Below are 4509 nucleotides of genomic sequence, written 5' to 3'. Positions count from 1 at the left end.
CGCGATCGACGGGAGGAAGCATAGTACTTTGCGAGAAAATGATGTTTCAGGAGAAAGAGCAAGCAATGCACAAAAAGTAGCACGCTGCATTTCAGCAGGAAGAAACTCATGTGATGCATGCCAAGTATGACGAATGTTAGTCCGTATAGTGACAATTTCTTGTGTGAGCCGATGTTTTTTTCTGTTATCCTTCCTTTTCTTGAGAAAGAACAGCCCGACTATAGTCCATCGAAATGCAAATGTTGGCTGCCTGGCAGCACATTGTACCATCACTGGTAATCAACAGGACCACTACAGTCCTCACTGAATTATGGCGTAAAGTTATCGCTTCCGTCGATGATTGAGCACTGAGGGGTAGGTATAACTAGCACGTCAACCCCTCCTGCTCCACCCATCGGATTCTATTATGATCTCATTGCTGCAGCCAGGATCAAGTTATGGAAAGTCAATGGAACTAATTGTTCCTCACGACTTCAGCAATAAGAAGCACTAAATAGGCCTGTTCACCGCATCCGAGATAGTAATCCGGTACGCTGATTTTGGGCTTGTGCGAGGTCGATTCGAGCTAGTCCCTGGAAAGCATGACGCAGCGTGTCCTATAATCACGGATGGGCTGTCGCGATCAGAGCATCGCCTTACAGCCACCTCAGCTCGATGCTGGCAATGTCCAATTCGGCTGGCAAAGTGTGTGATTGCTTTGAGTGTGGCCGCCGGTTTAGGTTAACGGGCGGAGCAAATCTTGGCTACGCTAGCGGAGAATATGGCGCACCCCCCGCCACCATACATGAAGCAACTCATCAACATTGGTATTCGTAACGGGAGCGAGATGAGAAGCTCTATCACAGCCAATGTATGCAAAGCAGTAGAAATCTTTTTCTGTAAAGACGAATCCACAATACAAGTTCTATCGTAGCTGTTAAGCAAGCCTTTTTGGGGTGTTTGACAGGATTTGCATCAATACCGAAAATGGACATGGGAACGTGGCGGGAACATCTTATCCTAGTGCGTCAGCTAGTAACCTTACGAGACGTCAAATAAGAGAAGAGAGAACGATGGAGTGCCAGTGTTTGATTGGCCGCTGTTTGGTTTTGTCAAGGTGGCACTGCAGTATTAAAACTAGTTGCCTGGGTGTCCCTCCCAAGACAACAAACAACTCGACTACCAAGAACAATTCATATTTGGGAAATGGCAGCAGACGGCGCAGCACCTATCATCACACCTGAAGAGGTCAGGTTCCTTCTCTTGTTCAGTAAGAACATAAGCTAATCGTCATCATAGGCTAACGATCAGGACTCGTCACTTGGAGACGTAGGAACTGCCTTTTGATTGCCACGCAACGAGTGTGAAAAATACCCCTGACGCAATGGTGACAGGATCCGACATCGTCGACCGCAAGTCTTACGAGTTCCATCCTCGACTACCGTCGCGAAAACGGGAGAACATACCACGGATACAAGGATGGAAGTGAGTTGCAGATGGTGTCTCTTTTGGTGATCCAGAGAACCCACACTGACGTCTGTCACGCACAGAATATCACCTTCCGAACGATGATCTAGAAAACGATAGGCTAGGTATAGCTGCCCCTTGGCATATCATAGAGGGAATCCATGCTCAAGCAGTCTAGACTTCCAACATCATTTATTCCTTCGCACTTTGGACAACAAACTTGGTCTTTCACCCCCAAACCTCCCTGGTTCTGGAGTCAAGCGCGTCCTGGACTTAGGCACTGGCACAGGAATTTGGGCGATGGACTTTGGTGACGAGCATCCTGAAGCCGACGTAAGATGAGTCATTTCGGAGGCGAATTTTCGAAGCTAATTTTCTGGAACGACAGATTACCGGCGTTGATCTATCTCCCATCCAACCTAGCTTGTGAGACCCGAATTATGTTGGTATTTTCTATCGATACCAAAGCTCAGCTAGCGTCCCACCAAATGTTCGGTTCATCATTGACGATATCGATGAGGAGTGGGACTATCCCGAGCCCTTTAATTACATACACAGCAGGATGATGAACTTCAGCGTTAAGGACTGGCGTGTTTACATGAGCAAAATCTACCAGTAAGTTTCGTTTGGATCTCTATTTTCTCCATGAACCTTAAGTTGGTAGGAATCTTGTCCCAGGGGGCTATGTTGAACTCCAGGACATCGATGTCATGATGGGGTCCGACGACGGAAGTCTAACCGAGGACACTGCACTCTTAAAATGGAACAAGCTTTTAAGAGAAGCAGCCATTGAGCTAGATAGGCCCTTCGAAGAAACTGGCGCGTTCGAGAACATCATGGCCGAGGTCGGATTCACTAATATCGTCACCAAACGCTTCAAATGACCAACAAACCACTGGGCGGAGGACAAGATGTACAAGGAGATTGGAGCATGGAATAATGAAAACACAAAAAATGCCCTGGAGTCACTGACTATGGCGCCGTTCACGAGGGCCTTCGGTTGGTCCAGTGAAGAGGTAAATGTTTTTCTGGTCAATGTCAGGAAGGATTTGGACGATTTCAAGATCCATGCCTATTGGTCAATGTACGTTCATCCACCGATTTTTTGACTGCGCGGACTAATGGGTCGATAGTTGCTCTGTTCACGGAAGAAAGCCTGAAGCGTGAGGGTATAACGGTAAGCCCATGAGGCTCGGATAGAGATGTCGACAAGGGGACTAGCTTAATGGAATTAGATGGGCTATCATAGCGATAAGAGTGTCTGTTCAATGTGGAGCATAAATTGGATCTTACACAACGAAGTCCCTCCTTTCCTGTGTGTCCCATTTTCATTATTGAGCCAGCGGTGGTTGGGACAAAGAAGCGTAAGTAGCGGCGTCAAGTTGGTATCTGTGGGAGCAGCCGTGGGCAATCGACAGACGACAGGACCTTCAATTCATCCACCAGAGATGGCCGAGATTCTGTCTAACAGCACGAGGCTAGCCAATTTTAGGCCCATCAAACGTCACTACTACGAATTTCTGCAAAAAGGCACAAGCAAGCACTTGGTCAAGGGGTTGTCCGAGAATTGTCGCGCAGGACGTATGTCAATAGGCAGAAAGCATGAAAAGCTATTAGCTTGGCGTTGTATTCTTCCGCGCGCTCTCGCGCGAGATCAATGGCTGACTTAGTGATACACATTGGGCGTTGTCCAAAAAACGATGATAAGTTAGCGCTTGCAGCTCCTTCCGCAGCTGCAGCCGTAGTGGCGGCTATAAGTGGTATCTGGGTCTCCGCACGGAGGCTGCTAAAACACCAATGGTGCCATTCACGATCGTGGGGCTGTGGCTCTTCTGTGCAGATTAGCCGAAGTGCTAAGGGTTTCGGTATAAACAGGCCCACTTTCTTAACCCTTATTTGCCAAGAGGATCTGTTTTTGTTCCTTTGTTGCACCCTTGACCCCTAAGTGGAAGGAGAGGTTTCCGCGTGTTTCTTCTGCACACTGGATCATCGTCTAAATAGGATATGCTCTGTCGTTTCTTTCGCCTGTCTGCATTTTATCCCCTCGCTTTGCGCGAAAATACTTACCCTGTTGTTGAAAGTAGACGCTGCAGTCTTTTGCCGTTGCTATGTAGGAATATGAGCATGCATAGTTGACCCTCGATGTCGGTGAGCTTGTCTGGACTCCACGCCGCTATGAAGGGTGTGCCGCGGATCTCGGCTATATAACACTTGGTAGTTTGTTTTATCCGGATTTGGAAGTTCCAAACTTTCAATTCCGGGAACATGAGACACAATGCGGGACAAGCTCACAGCAGCCATTCCAGCTAATCAGCCTAAGTAAACAGATTGCAAGGATTGACCCCTGAGTGTTGGGAGATCTTCTGCGGGCAAAAATAAGGCTGCCGAAGTGGCCTCAGCATCACATTGGAATTACCCGATGAGGCATAGTGTGCCTTGGTCAAGCGGGAACTTGAGACAACACTTTAGAATTACTGTATTTCGTCTAGGTAGTTCTGGGGGTTTGAAACAACAATAATGTCATGACCTTTGTCCAATTGATGTCAAGTATTTTTCCAATCTTGACACTCTACGAATGAATTTCTGAGCCCTTTCTCTTTTATTGGGTAGAAATCACAAAAAGATCGGATAATAGGATGCCCATAGATGAGGACACGTTTGTGATAACTTCTTCTCAGCGCAACAGATGGCTTGACGTTAGACTTCATCGGTTCTTGCTGCATTTTGGGGACAATGCGATGGTAGATGTGCTTAGATCAGTGTTCAGTCGAGACGATGATTTCTATCGAGGACAACCTTTGTCGGAGCAGGTCATACTTACGAGCCGGGGTCTTAGCCAAATGAGCTGGGGGCTCAAGCTGTGTTCGGGGGAGGCCCAACAGCCGACAACGCCATTTGCTTGGACGATGACCACCTCTCATATGTCTTACGTTGTCGAAGACTCGAGCGACATTCGGCCGCCAGCTTTATGAATAATGCCTTGGAACGACTTGACATCAGGGATTGAGGCGATTGAAGCACAGGAACCAGGTCATTAAGCACTGGCTAAGTGATTTTGATGGC

General features: G+C 47.6%; 1 protein-coding gene across 1 annotated transcript; it reads left to right on the top strand.

Annotated features, from left to right (window-relative positions):
• Nucleotides 1-1185: 1185 nt before the first annotated feature.
• Nucleotides 1186-2330, top strand: FMAN_14203 (uncharacterized protein; the record flags this gene model as incomplete). Its single annotated transcript, XM_041825552.1, has 8 exons — nt 1186-1227; nt 1279-1308; nt 1374-1464; nt 1530-1571; nt 1625-1779; nt 1835-1872; nt 1924-2061; nt 2111-2330. 8 exons carry the CDS (start codon nt 1186-1188, stop codon nt 2328-2330), a joined length of 756 nt encoding a protein of 251 aa, XP_041690921.1.
• Nucleotides 2331-4509: the final 2179 nt, after the last annotated feature.

Source organism: Fusarium mangiferae (genome assembly GCF_900044065.1).
Source record: "Fusarium mangiferae strain MRC7560 genome assembly, contig: FMAN_scaffold022, whole genome shotgun sequence".
Classification (NCBI taxonomy): Eukaryota; Fungi; Ascomycota; class Sordariomycetes; order Hypocreales; family Nectriaceae; genus Fusarium; species Fusarium mangiferae.
Note: the sequence above shows the minus strand (reverse complement) of the source record. Positions and strands in the feature narration are given on the sequence as shown.